The sequence below is a fragment of the Furipterus horrens genome, unplaced genomic scaffold (genome assembly GCF_987537825.1).
Source record: "Furipterus horrens unplaced genomic scaffold, mFurHor1.1.pri manual_scaffold_6, whole genome shotgun sequence".
In the NCBI taxonomy this organism is placed as follows: Eukaryota; Metazoa; Chordata; class Mammalia; order Chiroptera; family Furipteridae; genus Furipterus; species Furipterus horrens.
Genome location: NW_028327176.1, coordinates 183,721,823 through 183,740,434, shown reverse-complemented (window position 1 = coordinate 183,740,434; position 18,612 = coordinate 183,721,823). Strand labels below are relative to the sequence as shown.

The 18,612-nt window shown below is 37.8% G+C and overlaps 1 protein-coding gene across 1 annotated transcript in view; it reads left to right on the top strand.

The window, feature by feature from the left end:
• The window catches only part of SYNE1 (spectrin repeat containing nuclear envelope protein 1), a 423,836-nt gene that overhangs the window by 112,974 nt on the left and 292,250 nt on the right, over positions 1-18,612 (top strand). Inside the window, exons 10-13 of the mRNA XM_090279990.1 lie at positions 2,419-2,469; positions 4,945-5,052; positions 6,953-7,090; positions 8,253-8,417. Coding sequence (XP_090136116.1) covers positions 2,419-2,469; positions 4,945-5,052; positions 6,953-7,090; positions 8,253-8,417 — 462 coding nt within the window. The remainder of the gene's footprint in view (positions 1-2,418; positions 2,470-4,944; positions 5,053-6,952; positions 7,091-8,252; positions 8,418-18,612) is intronic.

Sequence of the window (18,612 nt, the reverse complement as noted above, 5' to 3'; positions counted from 1 at the left end):
GTAAATGTTCTAATTACTAATTGTGGTTACATTCTTCAGCCATTCAATAGTTTAAAGAATATTTATATTTTTTTCATACTGCTCAAAGGACATATGCTCATTGTAATAAACAAAAATTGGAAAGAAAGAAATTGTCTCTATTTGGCCTTCTAGAAGGGATGTATTCTAAAAAAAATTAATGTATTCTAAAATTAAAATTAATTAATTAATTAATGAGTCCAAACATTTCCCTATGTCAATATAGACAAATATACTGTTTTAACAGAAATAGAACCATAGTATACATACAATTTTACACTTTCTTTTTATTATACAAAAATTTTCTATGTAATTCTTTCCAGGTCACCAGTAATTTATTTATTCAATCAATCTTAATTTTTGGAAATTTCTAATTTTTTTTCAATATAAACAATGCTTTATGAACAATTTTGCAATAAAGCATTGTTTCACAGTTCTTTCTTAGATGTGTACTTTCTAGGCTAAAGAATCTATAGGTTTTTAATGTTTTGAAATGTTTTTCAAATCATGTATAGGAAAGTTTGTCCCATTTCATACTCTGGCCAGCACACCAGAAAGCCTGTTATTCCAGTCTTTCATAATAGTGGATATTAGCATTCTCCTAATTTGATAAAAGTAATATTTTTATTATAGAGAGCTTGACTTACTTTTGTACTTATAATTGATTATAAAGCAAAATGACACCAAGGCAAGTAATAAATGGAATTCTTAAAACGTGTTAAAACTATCTCTCCACCTTCATTGCTTAGTTTCATCTATAGTTTTCAGAGAAGTTTGAGATTACAATGAAGAGCAACAGGAAAAACAAGAACTAAAATAAAATAAGTTTTCTAAATAAACTTAGCAACAAGTTTAAGAAATACAAAGGCCAGGGGAACATATCCCAAAGGTTTCCAATAGGCAAAGGCATTGCACTGATAGAAATCAGTGACTTCATAAAAGAATGAAGCCCCCAAGCAGTACCTCGTCTGTCCTGGGTTCCTTGGATGAAGCAGATCTGGCCTTCAGGGCTGCAGTGTAAATAGGGAACTCTAAAGAAAGCACGTTAGGCAATACAGCCTAGAGAAAACCAGGTTTCCATTTGGTTTTTATATCGAATCCAATTGGATTTATTTCTGATCTGATTTTAGAGTTTGTACTGTTTTAATTTCTCTGACATTAGTTGTCTCTCCAGATGGGTAGATTCTGTTGGTGAAAAGTCTGAGTAACAAAAAGGGTTGCTTCCCTAATGCTCATAAACAGGAATTTAAAGCCAAACCCTTAGAGATTTGAAACATGCCCTGCTGACATGAGCTTGTTAATGTACTTTATTAAAGAGGTTTTATTACTCCAACATTAATCTCATTATCTCAGAAATAAACTCTGATTGTTCTTTTAAAAATTCCCTCTATCTCTTCCCTAAAAATAAGATGCAAATGAATTCTTCAGGGTTATTTTTAAAACAAATTTTGAGAAAAATGTATCATAAACTTTGCCCTTTTTAATGTGACATTTGTAATGTAAGGCATTACTACCTAAAATGACTATTTTGAATAAAGAATTCTATTTTTTATGATGTAGGGACTAAATTTAATGAAACTAAATGGCCACCTAATTCTATCCCATGAACTTCTAAGATTTTATAGACTATACCTATCAGAGCTGTGGATGCCATCACCTCATATACTCAGGGTTTGTCTACTCGGGCCTTACTAAATAGTTCTTTTAATTCATTTTTTAAAATATTGACATCAACATATTTACCAGGCGTCCATTTTTTATGTATTTGATGTCTGTCCTCTTTATGAATTTATTTAAGTTAGCTACCACTTTAAATCCAATTTTCTTATTGGAAAGAAACACACTGTGCTTTTCTTACTTCAACCAATAAAACAGACAAAAAAACTTTTTCGGCACTCAGTAGTAAATAAGTAAAGTGGGCCTACTGACCCATTTGCGTCACCTATTAAATGTTCAGCAAATACCGCCGAGTGCTTTCTGAAGCGCAGCTCAGCCTTAACTGTTGCACAGGGATAGAGAGATGCGTATGATGGTCACATTTAAAGAGAAAAATATGAATCCACGTACCTTTTCTTTACATTGCTCTTTTAAAATGTTTAGTGTTTCCAGACACTTAAAAAATGCATGTATTGCTACATATGACTACTACAAATTAAAATGAAAAATCAAATGCCAGAATACTACATTGCCTTATTGGATTCAGACATTTTGATAAGTTAAAATGTTATGAAAACAAAAAGTTATGAAAACACCTTAAAGTAACTATATCTGTAAAATTATTATCTATTCATTTATAGACAGATGCTTCTCCATTGGTTTTTTTTAACTCATTTGTTTCTTGTATAAGTTTTGTTCCTGATTTATGTTGTTTTTCTATATATTATCTTTTCATGTTGCTAGGAAATTTTTCAAGTTTTCCCACTTTTTACAAATTCTATCCAAAATCTTAAGGTAAGATTTAAGTAATCTTGAATTAGTGGCTTCTTTCAAGTATCTTACATTCCATACCTTGTTAGCCATTCCTTTGCATGTCTTTGTCTTTATATACACCTTTCTTTTAATACCTTAATTCTGTTATTTCATTTTCTTTTCTATTAGAAAAAATAATATATGTAATTGTCATTAGATGTTGTAGTCTGAGCCACTCACATGCACTTTCCCACTAATCTTTAATTTTATGACATCAAGTAATTCTTTTTTAATGACAATTAATAACACTAATAAAAGGGAGAATCTACCATGACAATGTTTTCAATATATGTGAAATTGAAAGTAAAAATTGAGTTAAAGACTTATTTTTTTATATTTTAAATAATTAAGCAGGAAGTTCTTAATTGAAATAGGTAAGTATTCAGTTAATTTATTAACACTGAGTTAATCACTTGTCTTCCACTCAATATTGTCTCACATGGTTTTGTAAACTTCATGGCATGGTAGCACTCAGAAAACATTTATAGAATTAATGATTATGAAATCTTTCCCATATCTCCAGTTTTCTCATCTTTTTATATTCCACCTAGGCCTGAGTTGAAGAATCTGTCAACACCATAGACTTTATGGTAAAATCACGATAAAAAATCAGAAATAACTAATATTATATCAATTGTTACACTAATTTTTATTTCACATATGCCAACACCATTTTGTTCCTCCGAGCTCATAAAAATGTGTCATTAGTGCTTTTACGAGTGTGAAAGTCAGCTGATGATAAAACATGTGCCTTGATCACATTCACTGCTAATTCAGAGGTGCCGTCACGAGAGGAGCTGCTGTTTTGCAGTCTTGGGCTCTCGTTCTATTTATTTTTCTAATTAACTATGTTACCAGTCAACCATTTATTCCGAAATTACATATTGAGTGATCCTGGGTGCCAGAGACTATGTTAGGCTAGAGTAAAAATGATACTTACATGTCACTATACGGGGGGAAAGGAGACAATGTAGTGGGTGGTAACATACAGTGGATTTTAGGTGACTATTCAAGCTCAGGATCATAGAGGAGTGTTCTCAAAATGTGATTCCCTAGAGCAGCAACATCAGATTCACCCGGAAACTTGTTAGCAATACAAATTCTCAGCCTTCACCCTAGTTCTCCTGAGCCAGGGAATTGAAGGGTGTGTCCAGCAAGCTTTTCACAAACTTTCCAGGTGATTACAGTGCACACTAAAGTTTGAGATCCCCTGGCACAGACTTTCGGGTTAGAAAGAAGCTTCTGGGTCAGAAAAGGTTCTACCTGAGCTTCGCTCTAAAGAAGACATTCCCCAGGGGAAAAGGGTCTAAGCAGAGGAGGGCTACCTTGGCATGCCTATGATGCTTCATGAAAGAGGTCATGAAGCATTATAGTATTGTTTGCCAGTCTCTGGACCACGTGTGTTATAAAGATGATCTCTGCTGTCCCCAGTCCATGGAAAGCGTGTGTGGTGACTTCTCAGATGATGATACAATAGTGGACAGGTTAGAAACAAAGCACACGCACAAAAAGGTGTGCCCACGGTCCCAGAACCAACATTTGTCACCAGTTTCGCCTGCCTCCATTGGCAGGACTCTGCTCGGCCGCTTCTCCTGTTAACAGAGATAATTTTATCTGTCCCAGAGCTATGATCATCAAGTGAGATGCTGTAGTTGAAAGCTTTTTATAAATGCCAAAAAAATCATGTTAAATATGTTTATGATGATTTTGGCATCCATACCAGATAAGAAATTTTGATGAAAAATTAGAGTATTTTCTCTAATTCAATGCTAGAATGGCTGTAGTTATTATTTGTGGAAACAGCACATAAATTGCTTTTTTTTTTTTTTCCTTTTCAAGATGAGAGTGGTGTCCTGGATGCATTTATTCAACATATAACTTACATAAACATCTTACAGATTCCATGTTGCCAGGGTCTAGAAATACCACATGGAACAAGATAAACGTGTTTTGTGTTCACATGGTGTTATAACACTGAATAATATTTTTCAACAGTAGTCTCTTGTTATTGTGATTGATGCTATGGTCCTTTGATGTTATTGTGACTGCTGCTTTTTGAATTTGGTCAAAATTAATCTCACCCAGAATAGCTCTCTGGTTACCAATGGCCTTGGGTTAAGAAACAGCTGCAGGCCTATGTTCATACTCCCAGCTCCTGCTTTGAGTAATTTTTTTTTATTTAGGACATCCCCTTCTTGCAGACATTTTCTTAATTAACTTAGTAATTTTTGAGTAAAAAACAAAGTTAGATACTTTCAGCACTCAAAGATGAAGTATTTTTACAGAATTAACTCTTGCTTTTTACTCTCCATAAGGGTGAGAGTGAGGAGAGAAAAATTTTCAGAGACAATCGAAACTTATTAAATATTAACTCTTTTCTAGGATCAGTCAGGCATTAATCAGAAATTAAATAAATGCACTGTTACTAACAAAATGGTAATGTCTGCTGGTTTCTAGAGAGAAGACAGGCTAATTCTGAAGGAAATGAAAGTTTGGATAGAACAGTTTGAAAGAGATTTGACAAGGGCACAGATGACAGAATCAGATTTACAGGATAAATATCAGGTAAGGCATGAAAAGGGGATGCCAATTTCTAAAAATGTTTCATGAGTAAGATCTATGTATGTGATTTAATTGTTTTAATCTTTCAAGTGATATTAATAAAGAAGTCTGTAAAAAATTAATGTGCATTATCTTGTTTGCATGTAATTTAATAATTGTATTTCTATGTAAATAAGTAGTTTTAAATTGTTTGGTTTCACACTGTGTATACAGCTAAGGGGCTGCATAACTTTTCCAAGACTCAGAGTTGTATGAATGACCCAGAACACGTTATCTAGTTAGTGTTTTTGTAGAAGTTATGATTTTGTAGATGTCACATAACCACAACAACAAATCCACCAAAAAATGACTTAAATAATCGGATATCACTATTGAATAATCCGAACTGAATCAACGATTGTATCATGAATACTTGGAGTGGGCCCATGAATGGGATCAGTTTCTACCGTGATCTGCCTAGTTCAAAGCTACTGAATTCCAGTTGAGATCAGGGTGGGAGTTGTTCCCCCAGTCTCGTTACACTGTTATTAATTGGGTTTTGGCTTCAAATTTCTACTTTCAAGACACAAAATTATATAATAGGTTTTCCTATTAAATTATGATTTATTCTATGCAGCATTGACATTTTCTCCCTATTTAAAATAACATTGCATTTTAGTAGCAAAGCTATATTTTCTAGTCTATATTAAATTTTAACCATTTTTAAACTTTATTTTTTATAATTGACACTTTTATGGATCTTCCCCTTTTCCCACCTCCATCATTTATTTTTGCTACAAAAAAGGTAGCAAAATATGAGAGAGTTAACATGACAAATCATAAAAGATTTAGCTAATGCATTACTGTGTGATTTTATATAATCATATCTATAAAGCATGCCTGAATTTAGGTGGATGATGCCATCAACATTATATTTGATGAACTTGGTAAAGTGGACATGTGCTTATATGTAGCATATGCTTTTTTGCTTTGAAATTCAGTGTAATATTTTTCCCCAAAGAATACAATTTTCTGGGATGAGCTTCAGTAAAAAAATATTAAACCAATAAAAATGCAAGGACAGAGCGAATATACTTATCTAATCCATTAGTGAGTTTTAGCTTTAGCATAAATTGACAAAAACTAAATTGCAAGTTGTAAAGTTACCTGCTGTACAGATGTTATTTTATAAAAGAGAACCAAAGGATTAGAAAAGTACAAAACAGAAATACTCCTTTTGGGCCAAATACGATCCCCAGTTTAGTCAAACAGGGTTAGGAATTACCTGAAATCTGATGACGGGGAGCATTTCCTTTTGTTTGTGGGTTTATTGTGCCATCAACAGTGTCTGTTTCCACTTTCCTGCCAATGGTGTATTGTTCAGTTTTCCATGCATAGAATTGTGTGGAATAAAATTGAAGGCTAATTTTATATTTTATTATTTTTACTTATATTAAGTTAGAGGACTGGGAGGTAACTGTGATAAAACATTTAGTCAGTATCTCCCCCCAGTGTTCTTCCTGCAACAAACATGTTTGTTTATTCTGCAAGACTTAGAAATTCTTTTAGATGTGCTGTCTGTCAGCTTCTCTAGCGCCATTCTCACGATCTCTAACATAACTGCGCGCATTGGTGGCATTTTTTTTCATTTCATATTTGGACATGGAGTCGTATTTTGGGATGTGCTAATTTCATATAAAACATGGGGGAGACAATGCGTAGAAAGCATTTAGCATGGGCCAAGGTCATTGTCAGGGCATGATGAATGGTAGCTGCTCTTAGTATCACGGTTGTCATTATTATCATTGACAACATATAGTGAGCGTTATCCAAATATAAAGGACGGTTATTTAGGAAACGAGGTTTCCTTTGCTTTTGCTTTTTTTGACTCATTGCCATGTTGTTTCTGTTTTTTCCCTCTTAGGCATTTAAACACTTCCGAGTTCAACATGAGATAAAAAAGAAACAGATTGAACACTTAATACAACCATTACATAAAGATGGTAAATTGTCATTTGATCAAGCATTGATAAAACAGTCCTGGGAGAGAGCGTCCTCCAGGGTAAGTTCTCCCGTGATTAATTTCATTAGGGCTGATGTCATTCAGTCAAGAATGTTTCCCGTCATCCTTTTCTTCCCAGTGGTGTTGCCTCAGGTCCTCCTGTGTCTGTCTGAAGTAGGAAGAGCTTGACTGTGGGACCCTCTTTGTCCTTTAAGCTAACAGAAATACTCATATAACAACTCTTTTTCTGCCTTGCCTGCCCTACCTGTAATGCCGCCATTGACCAAATGACAGAATGAAATCTTGGACAGCCACCTGGGTTTACTTCTCACTCACACAGATGAACTCTAGGATTTTTAAGACTGGAGCCTTCACAACTTCTCCATTTTCCATCATCATCTTTCATTGATAGTTAATAATCTTCCTATATTCACAGTTATTTTTATATTCTTTAATTTATCATATCTCCTTGTCTGGTCTTTCGTGAATCTGAAGGAAAACTACTCAGGAACTTTAATATTAATACTTTGCAAACTTAAAGACCAAGAGTTCAAAACTTCAGACAGTTCTATCACTAATGGGAATATTTGCCTTGAACTTACCTCAGTTCCTTCATTTTTATAATCTATTTTTTCCCATAAACTCTTTCAAAGAATAGCTTAGTTTCCAAGCACCTTACCCCATTCTACCTGGCATTTCATCAAGCTGGGAAATGGTGCTTGAGAACCGAATAAAGTGGAAGAAGAACCAGACATGGTTAGAGAATGATGTTATAAAAAAGATTCCTGATACTTGTCTTCCTTTAGAGATGTCTAGATGACCCTGATTTTCCAGACCTGAACACACAAGCTGGTGCATAAACTCCCGCATCCTTGACATATCATCGTGCCTAGTCCCTCCCCTGTCAGCCAGAGCCAAACAGAAAGTCAGTGGGTGCTTTATGCTCTTCCTATAAGAAGAAAATGGCTTAAGCTCCTAATAATATCTTTCCATGTCCAAGATGTATTTTAAGTTTCCTCAAAATTTGCTTGTAACTGTAATTCCCTGCCCATTCTCAAAGCATCAGATTAAGAACACAGATAATTTCATACTTGATATTTATGAAACTAACCTGAAATTGGTAACTTAAAGTTTTATATAGGCTTTAAAATCACTTGGGGGGAATTTTAGGAATCGCCTTTTGTATTAGAAATCATTCTGTTTTTCCACTCTTGTATTTCAGCTCTTTGATTGGCATATGCAACTTGATAAGTCTCTTCCGGCCCCTCTGGGCACCATAGGTACCTGGTTGTACAGGGCAGAGGTGGCCCTGCGGGAGGAAATAGCCATTCAGCAGGTCCATGAGGAAACTGCCAACATAATACAACGGAAACGTGAGCAACACAAGGTAAGTATCCTGATGAGGAGAGACGTCCAGCCTAACTTCCAGCCTCGTGTGGTCTGGAGATGTGGCGTGTTGACGTGGGCCTCCCAGGTGTCCATTTGTACTGATTCGCAGATGTCGCACCTTCTTAGAAAGTTCTCTGAGCTGCAGGCGTCTTCTATACTTCTTAATCTGGGAGAATTATTTCCTGAGGTGCTTTCCAATAGCTCTGGGGTACTATTTCTTCATTAGTTATCACGCTTATTTCTGTTGCTATATGTTATTATTCGAAAGATAAGCCCACAGACTATATGCATTTACATAATAATGTAATTGGCCATTGGCTCCAGACCTCATTCTTGCCTCTATTTTCAAAAGAAGGCAGGCCAAGTCCCCAAGGTGCTGAGCCAGGGCTAGAGATGGTGCAGGTGGAGGTGTTAGGAAGAGGTGGGCTTAGGCCTTGGTGACTGCTTAGTCATTTGTGACTTTTTTAGCTTACGGCTTGGTCAGCTGTGCTTAGTATCAGTTCTAATATACTTCTTTATGTCTTGCAATAGGTCAGACCTAACTTAAAAGTGCTGTTTTCATGACCACAGTCCTGCATTTGGTGCAATTGAATTTGTGTAGCTCATTAACTGTGGTGTGGGAGGGTTACTGTAAGTGTGGAAAACACACCGACAGGGGGAGGTTTCTACTCTTGACGACATAACGGGCAATTGATAATGTGTATTTTCTGCAATATTATTAATATTTTTTCAAGGAAATCGACTGCTGTATATTCTAGAGAAGATTATAAAGCAAATTCACCATAAATTTTATTTCAATGCCCCTCTAGAGTGTTACTTTTGGGACTAGAGGTGTAGGGGTATCATGGAATTTCAGTTCCTGGCCCTTTCAGCTCAATTCACTGAACCCAGACTAGCTCGTCCACCAAGACCGACAACGGGTTTTGTGATCCTAGGCAATCAGCCAGGGTCCTGCTGCCGTTTATTCTTGGCCCTTCATTTATAGTCAGTTTTAGTTGTGCTGATTATTTCTCAGCCTTTGTTTCTTTCCACCACACCACCGCCACCAACACACACACACACCTCTCCCCTCCCCAGAAAACTGCCTCTCCAATGGGAGCATGAATTTGGGGTCTGCTCCATCTTTACAGATACACACATATAACATCCGGGCCTGCTACTTGCATTATCTGAAGCTGCAGGATAAGAGCTCAAGTCATGAGAATTTTCCTGGGTCTGGGCCAGGCTCAGGTTGCACAGAAGCATACAAGAGCCTGGGCCATGTCCATGTGGAGATTCCCAGTATATTAAAAATAGGAGGAAATGCTAAAAAGCAGGGTTGCACAAACAATACCACTGTAACTAATTAGCAGGTCACCTTGAGTACAATTCAAAAATTTTTCTTCATGTAAATCATGTAACAAAACAATGCTTAGCCAATGTGAATATTGCATGCAAAAGAAGTCACCTTAGGGTTTTAATCAAATGTAAGATGCATATCGGTTGTGAGTTAGATGTGGCAGTTTAGCCAGCGTGCACTGAGAGCCTACTGTGTGCCAGTTTTTGGCCCCAGGGAGATTGGTGAAGGTGCCTCCAATTTAGGGGTTTGAGAAACAGAGTGTTTGTTGTTTATCTAACAGACTTACATCTGATTGAAATGCTCCACCAAAGAGAAAATGTCCAGCAATATTAACTGTGCTTTCACTAGGTCATGAGATTTAGCAGAAATATTGATTCAGGGTACCCCCTAAGCAGCGTCAGCCCTGATAGGGATGGATTTAACCCGGGTGGCAATGCTGTTAGTGTGTCTCTGTGATTATATGATTCAAGGCTCTTCCTGATTCTTCTGGCTCCTTGGCGAGACCGAGACCTGTACCAGCCACCGATTGGGAGCCAGAAGCATGTCTCTGTCCCAGTGCAGTAAACAACCATAAAAACCAGAAAAGAAGTGGAATGGGGAGAACAAGATGGGTAGGAGTCAGAGAGAATGGTTGTCTGAGACTGTAAACCAGAAAGGACTAGACTGAAAGAGGGGGAATGGAGTGAGGACACAATGGGAAGTGAGCAGAGGCAGGTAGGGCTAAGATGAGGTTCAAGACAAATCTCCAGAATGATCTTTTTACTGAGGTAGGAGGAACTTGTACTAGGTCGAGGCACAGGTACCTAAAGTCATAGAGTCATAAAAAGTGAAATTGTCAATTTTAAGATCAATTCTCACTCATTCAGAATACTGTACTTTTTTGCCCTATAAGATGCACCTGACCATAAGATGCACCTGACCATAAGATGCACCTAGGTTTAGAGAAGGAAAACAAGAAAAAAATATTCTGAACCAAATGGTGTACTAAAATAGTTAATAAAATATAACAGAATAATATTTCAACCATGTAAAGTGAACAGCAGTCAACAGCGGTATTAAGAACCATCATCACTGTCATTAACAAACAAGGAGAGACTTTTAAGGTTCAAGTACTCTTCTGGTTTTCTGGGAACCCCAAGAACTCATCATCTCTAGTGTCAGAGTCTATGAAGCTCAGTTGCTCACAATCACTGATATCACTTTCTTCGCTATCTTCACGGTGACCAGATGCCCTGAGACTCAGCACTAAAGTGGGACATTTAAGTGTCCCCAGGGGTTTCACATGGGCCCACCGCTTCCTCTTCTAACAGCTGTTGCTGCCGCTGACAGGTCAGGTAATACACATCATGGTCTATGATGCAGTATTTGCTCCATAAGATGCACAGATATTTCCCCCCGCCCCACTTTTGGAGCAAAAAATGCGGTATATTTATTAGGTGCCTATAATAAGCTAAGCTTTGGGGATCTGAGAAATGTGGATTGTGATTAAGATCACTAAAAGGATAGATTTTCTCACTAGCAGAAAAATTAGCCCATCAATTTTACATAATTACTCTGTTCTAATATATTGGGCTCACTTGAAAATGTAATAAATTGATAAAAGCACAACATAGGATTCATCAGTATATGAGCAAGAATGGCTGGAAATGTTATCTTCACATCCTAATTGAAAAGTAATTAACGCTCATGCCATGAAATCTTAAATATGCTATCAAGATCTACAATTCTTGATTTTATCTATTCACATTTTTTAATATATCTCATTACAATCTCTTATTACTTAATTCATAAGCAGTTTTTGAAAATGGAATTCAGATAAATTTTTAAATATATTTTTTCAAAAAGTTCTCTAACTTTCTACCAATATTTTAAATTATTCTTTAAAAATTAACTTATATGTTTCTAGAAACACACTCTGTAAAACAAGTACACCTCTATTCTCTTTTCTGTTGTTCAGATTCCCGCGTGCTCTGTTATCTAGAAAAGTAACAATAATCATAGCAAATTGTACTTGAGAAGTTAGCCATGTTTCAGTCCTGAGTACTTCATTTGGCTAAGCACTTGACATTCAGGATACGAAATAGGTATTCTTCTCACGTTACAGATAAGTAAACTTCAGGCAGAGAAAAGTTATGCTCCTTGCCCAAAGTCACATAGTTGATAATTCAGGTGTTTTTAAGTACTAAGCTTAAAATGTGCCCACAAAACCATTGCATGTTATACATGTCGAGTGACTAAACTTATTAGTTTTTATTAGTAGTATTTCTTTGACAAAGTAAGGTTTCGGTCTTCAGGAATCATGAGAATAGCCATCGGATTCTAACCATCTATACTGCAGTTATCAGCCCTACCTGGATCCCTTTTCTTCCTTTCTTGAAGATTTTATTTCCTGGATGACAACACAAGCCAGTATTTTTAATAACTTCAGTAACCGCTAGATGCTCTTTCCCTACCCTGGCCTCTCAGTTTCCCGACCTCCTCTCTCTGAGTGATCCTGCCCCACATCCTACCTGAGCCACTTTGCATAAGCACAGACTGGACCCCATCATAACCAGTAACCGAACCCACCCCCCCAATCTCCTTCTCAAGCATCTCACTGTCTCACCAAGTGGTCCCAATCCCTAGTCTTTATAATCCATTCATCTGCCATTTTACTGCCTCGCCTCCTCTCACGCCATCAGTTAGTTCTCTTTCTTCTCTGTTTAAATTCAATGTCCAGTCATTCAAATCCCCCTTCCCCTGGGCACACCCTAATCACCTTGTCCAGGTCTCACTTTGTCCCACTCTCCTGGGGAAGCACAACCCTGGTGAAAGCCAACTCTCTGCCTAGTTCCTGCCCACTCAGAGGCAGCTGACTGTGGCTGGAGAAAAATGCACTCCTAGGCACGATGACTAACCCAAGTGGGTCCTTAATGCCGCCTGGCGCTCCAAAGGCATTTCCCAACTCCATTCCCTCTCCATTTCTAGGGCGGCTATTTCATACCTTGTCTGCTCAAGCCTTTTACACCTCCTCCCCCATCCTTACCCTTGACTGATGACAGGGCTTCCTATTTCTCTGGGAAAATAGAAGCAATCAAAAAAGAATTTCCGCAAGCTCCCACGAACACAGCACCCCACCCACGCGCATCTGTGCTCACATACTCTGACTTCACTTCTGTTACTATGGATGAACCATCTGTGCTCTGAGCGAAGGCCAGCCTCGCCGGACGGGCACCACCCCATCCTCCCTCTCTCCCGCAAAGGACAGTGCCTGTAGTTTTTGCCTTCCTTATTTTTCCTCTCTCTTTGCTGGCTATTTCCTACCCACATAAAACTTGCTGCTATTTCTCTCATCTTAAAAAGGTCTCTTTCTTATAACTATATGTTCCCCCTAACCACTGTCCATTTCTCTGTTTCCTTTTACAACAGCAGAAGTCTTGGTAAGAGTTGTCTAGGCTTTCATTTTGGTTTCAGAAGACTCTTGCCCCAGTTCTTCTCTGAGCGAGTTCCAACCAAGTTTTCCCTAACAATGCTGTTCATCTCAAAGAGGGCCCTCCTTGGTCCTCACCCAATGGCCAATTCTCAGGCCTCATCTTACCTCCCCTGTCAGAGTCGTTTTACATAGTCATCCCTTTATCCTTGACATACTTAAGTCTGTATCATCATAAAGATAATAGCCCCTTACCTTTGGATAACACTTTTCCACATTACAAAGCACTTTCAGACCATTACCTCACATTAAGCTGAGCCACAGCCTTGTGATGGAGGCAAGCTGCTTATTATTCTTATCTATATTCTACAGATCGCTGGTTCGATCTTCCAGTCAGGGCACATCAGAGAAGGAAAACTCTGATTCCAAAAAACCTCCGCTGCCTTGCGGCATACCTCTTCAGGGGAAAGGCTAAGGGAGTAAACCCCGACAGAAAATCCGGAGCCGGAGTCCCTAAGGCGGTTTGATGTTGTAGTCAACACCGGCAACTCCTGCGGCGCACCTGAAGCCAAGCTGTATTGACTCCGTCTTTCCCTTGGACCCTTCAGCTGCGAAGAGAGGGGGGGTCTGCTGCATGGGCAACAGCAGACCCTCCATATCACCCTGCCCAGGCTCTGTAGCTTCAGCTTCACTGGAGAGGACACTCCAGCGTCATCGCAAGATGTCGATTCAACACGGGAGGAGACAGATACCGTGTCACTCCCGAGTCGGACTGCACAACCATTCTTGGCGGTGCAGATAGACACTTAAGAAGCTACACCATCGTCTCTCGAGACGGACAGCTGCCGACCGACTTTCTTCACCTAGTTTCCTGGTTTTCTTTTTCCTCCTCTGGCTCTGCCTTTCTAGTCTTTCCACAGATATTTAATATGTGCAAAGCAGTATTCTAGGCATTTGTGATACACCCAGAAGCAAAATTATGTAACTTCACTTCTAGTGGGAGGAGGAAGATAAGAAATATTAAACGTAATAAGTAAATGTTAGAAGCTTAAAGGCCAAGAAGTATTGAGTGGTGTTGCATTTTTAAGTTGGGTAGTCAGTGAAATCTCACTGAAAAGATGACATCATCAAGCAAGCACATTTCCACGTCAAAGCCTTTGCCCTTGCCATCATTCTGGAATGTTCTCTTGACTTAAAACATTCTCCCACTGATATTCCCATTATGTGCTTCTTTGTCTTCTTTGGGCCTTTATTGAAAGGTCACCTTTTAGTCAACACTTTCTTGGCCACCTCTTTGAAATTACAAGTCCCTTTCCCCCTTCATTTTAATGGCTATTTTAATTATTTATCTTATTTATTGCTTTATTTCCTACACTGTTATCTCAACTTCATGAGGAGCAAGATCATTGTTTGTTTGTTTTTTTCTCTTGTGTACCCAGCTCCTAAAAGGGCTTTTAGTAATATCCAGACTTCCACATTTTGAATTGGGTCAATATTGCTCATTCATATTTTCTAAAACTTTGTCCATCTGACTAAGTTTTCAAGATTATTGTCATAACTTGCTCAAGATATTCTCTTCTATGTTGGGCAGTCTTTTCTGTCCTGTATTTAAGTCCCCATTTTTGCCCCATATTGTTTCTCTGCATTTTTCACTCTCCTTAGTTGCACTTCTGGAATTGCTGATTTTTTCTGTCCATGTCTAACCATCTCTACGCATCCACTTTCTCATCAGAGAAATGACATGATCACTTTTCTAACAGTATCACCCTGGCTCCTGTGAGGGAACAGACGGGGTTAAGAATAGAGGGTAGGAGCCCATGAACCAGTTCCCACAATCCAGGAAGAGTCACTATAACCAGCCTGGTAGTTGTAGAGATGTTGAGAAATGCTTAGGTTTCTGAATATATTTTGAGGTCAGAGCAAAGAGAATTTCCAGCATTAGCTGTTGGTGGTGAAGGAAGGGGAACCAGACATGACATTATGATTTTTGGACTGAGCAACTGGAAAATGGAGTTTTCATCAATTAAGATGGGGAAGCAATGAAATAGGTCTGAGACTTTTTCACATCTAAGTGGACACAGAATGAGCAGTAGGAGGAAAGAAACAGAAGCTCAGAACAGGGGCACAGTCTGAAGATAAATATTCAGAATCATTGGCATATAGAGGGACACTTACAGCTCTGAGACTAGAGAAATTAAATAAAAAATATAAACAGAGAAGAGAAAATGGTCAAGAACTTAGCCCTGAGGAAATCTAATATTGAGGTGGACAACAGTGTGGTGATTGCTGAGGGGAGGGGGTAGAAGGGGACTATAGCAATGGAAAGCAATACAATTTAAAAGATAATAAACATCCTAGGGATATCTAAGAGAAGGAAAAAAGAGATTGAAGACTAGAAGACAGTCCAGCCAAAGCATGCGAGAAGGAGGGAGGGAATCCAGCCACTGTGTTGTCTTCAAAGCCAGAGGAGGCTGTGTATCAAGGAAAGAGTATTTTCAGTAGAATGACAACAGCTATCCTTTTAAAATGCAGTTCAGTTCATTTCACCCCTTGGCTCAAAACTCCCACTGGTTTCCATCTACTAAAAAAAGCACCAAAAATTCCTACAAAGGCCCATGAAGCCCACAGATCTGCAGTCCTTTCCCTCCTGTTCCCTCTGTCACCCCTAACCTGCTGTCCCAATTGTCCCTGAAGAGGTGTGTTGTTCACTCCCACGGCCATGTGGATTTGTCAGTTTCTCCCTGTAGTTCTGCAATTTTTTGTTTTATATGTTTTGAAGCTTACTAGATATATTCAAGTTCAGAATGAATATATCTTCTAGCAAATTGGAAGTTTCATCATTAAGCAATTAATAACATAATGATTTTCATAATGAAATCTACATTGTCTGATTTTAATATACTTATACCAGCTTCCTTTCATTCATATTTGCTTGGCATGGTGTGTTCCATGCTATTAATTTTAACCTATCATGTTCTTAATGTTTAGGTGTATCTCTTGTAAGAAGCAGATGATTCATTTTCTTTGTTTCTATTTTATTTATTTGTCTGATCTGATCATCTCTGCCTTTTGACTAGTGAACTCACATTCTATTTACATTTATTTATAATTATTGATATAATTGAATTTGTTTCTACCAACTGACTCCTTGCTTTTTATTTGTCCTACTTTTTTCCCTACCTTCTTGCTATTTTTAACTTGATTGAAGAATTTTTGTTTGTTCGTTTGCTTGCTTGTTTCTCTTATTCCATGTCTTTCCTCTACTGGTTTGAGAGTTATAAACTCTCGTTGCACAGTGTGATCTCCCTTGAAATTATGCCATAAATCCTAAACAAAATTGAAAGTTAATCAATATCCTGACCTCCTTTTAATCAATGTAAGGAATTAACCTTTACCTAGATGGTTTCCTTCAACACTTACAAGCTGTTGTTGTGAAGTGTTAAATTACTTAGATTCTTCTAAGACTATAGCTTTGTTGTGTCTACTGATTCTCACTCATGATGGCTTGTTTCTTGTGTTTGGGGCCCTCTGCTTCCCTCCTTCTTTATCTGCATTTGCACATCAGCGCCTTGGAGGGTTCTGGCTAAATATAGGAGCCTCAGGTTCAGTGCTCTCACCTTATTCAAGTTCCAGGACAAATCTCCTGCAGCAAAGGTATAGATATTTGCTTGGTATGATCAGCTTTTTCAGTTGGTTTTTGCTCATAGGTCTCCAGTTCAGGGTCATGTTTTACTGAGAGTAGTAGACCTAAGAGATTTCCCTTTCTTCCTGTGAACTCACCAGTGAATTGATGTCATATGCTGTGCTCAGCATCTGGTTGTTTTATAGTGAGGCGGCCTTTTAGAAGGCCTAGTGACATCCCTCCAGCTCTGGTTCTTTTTATCGTATTTTTGAAAATGTTTTGGTTTCTTTCCATATCTTGTCAAGATGTTTTCAATGAACGAGACACTTAAAACTACAATAGGGAAAACTTCTTAGAAGGTAACTGAACATTCAGGTATTTCAATTTAGCCACAAACGCCCATCCGTACATTAACATATGGTCACATACAATATATCAGAGCTGGGTGTGGTGTTGGTTCCCAGCTTGCCCTGAAGTCACTTACGGGGATCTCAGCCAAGATAATCCGCCATAGAAATGTGTCTGGATTATTGAAAGGGGTAAATAGTGAATAAAATACTGAGTTAATAGCTGCTCTAGGACAGTCTTCTGCTCTAGGACAGAAGACTGTCCTCTTGATCAGCCTGGTTGCATGTGTTGCTGTATCTGGCAAGAGTGACTTGTGAGTATCTGTGCAGTGACCTCCAGATTCAAAGCAGGTCAAAACGTAGTCATAGCAACATATATCAAGATAGACATAATTTGCCCCTGGCTTTTTATACAATGTAAAAATTAATGTCTCCCCTACAAAATATTAATTTCACTTATATGAACAAACACATATAACTGTAACATTTTCATTTAGAACATGATGGCCTTCAGTTTTTCCCTTCTATTGAGTATTTCTCATGGCTGTGGGCTCTTTCTGGCTTCTATTTTCTCCAATTCATCCCCTAAATCCTAGTGTGAGAGAAACACTATTAATTTAAATGTATCATTCTGGTGAGCTCTGTGTCTTATTTTTCAGTGAGTGACAAACCGTTGAGTATTTATTCTTCTGTGGAGAAATAAACCAAGCTCTAGAAAATAGGGTATGAAGTTTTCACCTCTGTCTTTCTTTGAAATTGACTAGGAATTGTGAAATTCATGTAAGTCTTTATATAAATAAGTCTGTTGACAGTGAAAAACTCAGAAAATAAATCAAGGAAGATTCAAATTAATCTAAATAAATATTCAAATTATAAAGTTATATTATGGAGTTCTAATCAGTCTACGAAGAATATTTATGAACATAACACATGATATCTATGGGAAACTTCCTGTGTTTATTTGACATCTTCTAACCATTAGAGTATTTTCATAACATATTGTAATATAATTGACTTACTTTTGATGGCAAGCAGATACCACTTTATGATAACTTGCATGCATTCAAAATAAAATAACAAGTCTCATTTTTTACCATTAAAGGGTTAAATCAGTTATACTTTAGTTTTAAGCTTTAAAAAAAAATATATATATATATAAAATTGAAGGAAGGAAAGAAACACCACCAAATCATTGTTTATGGCAATCATCACATTTTCCTTTGGACCATGTACCTTTAAAATGTGTGAATGCATTGCTGTGCGAGGGGCATGTGTGTTTAAAGATGCCATCATTACTAGAGGCAGCTGTAGCCCGGGCCTTACAGGCAGGCACCGGGCTCCTGGACGAGGGAAAAGCCTCTGATAGGCACCCCGCTTGCATGTGGATGTGGCAGCAGCAGCAAATTGTTGAATATGTTGACTCATCGGTACAGGCTGAAAATTATGCTTCTAAGCCTCCTGTGAACATGTTGCCTC